The 544-nt window shown below is 65.4% G+C and overlaps 1 protein-coding gene across 1 annotated transcript in view; it reads right to left on the bottom strand.

Annotated features, from left to right (window-relative positions):
• Positions 1-544, bottom strand: part of FGR (FGR proto-oncogene, Src family tyrosine kinase) — a 16800-nt gene that overhangs the window by 12251 nt on the left and 4005 nt on the right. The window contains exon 5 of the mRNA XM_014959772.1: positions 302-530. Coding sequence (XP_014815258.1) covers positions 302-530 — 229 coding nt within the window. The remainder of the gene's footprint in view (positions 1-301; positions 531-544) is intronic.

The following is a 544-nucleotide window of genomic DNA, read 5'->3' as shown; positions in this document are numbered from 1 at the left end:
CAGGCCTGGTCTTGTCACTTTTGAAATGCTGGGTGGGGGGGGGAGGGATGGGTTGAAATGGGGGGGCCCATCTACTTGTGGTCCCAAGAGAAATTAATTAAGGGGGGCTGCTCGCCCCACGCAGGGACATCCTGGGGGCCGTGGTGTCACAACAAAGCAGGACATGGGACATCTCCCCATGTGGGGTGCTCAGGCTGTCCCAGCTCTTCTCCAGGGGGGGGATGCCAGGCCTGGGGGTGCCCCCCACCCTCACCATCCCCCCCCACAACCTCTCGCCCCGGGCTTGCCCGCCGGGCCCTACCCATCCAGACTTCCCCGAACTGCCCGTTGCCCAGCTTCTTGAGGAGCTGGAGGGACTCGCGGGGGATCTCCCACACGTCTTTGGTTTTGACCGAGAGGTCGGCCAGTTTGGGGGTTCCTTTGTGGCACGGCACGGCCAGGCGACAGCACAGCCCCGCCGCCCGCTCTGCAGCCCCCCCCGGGGAGGGGGACACACACACAAAACCATCAGGCACAGACCCCCACCAGCCCTTTTCCCCCACCC

Source organism: Calidris pugnax, unplaced genomic scaffold (assembly GCF_001431845.1).
Source record: "Calidris pugnax isolate Ruff unplaced genomic scaffold, ASM143184v1 scaffold402, whole genome shotgun sequence".
Lineage (NCBI taxonomy): Eukaryota > Metazoa > Chordata > Aves > Charadriiformes > Scolopacidae > Calidris > Calidris pugnax.
Note: the sequence above shows the minus strand (reverse complement) of the source record. Positions and strands in the feature narration are given on the sequence as shown.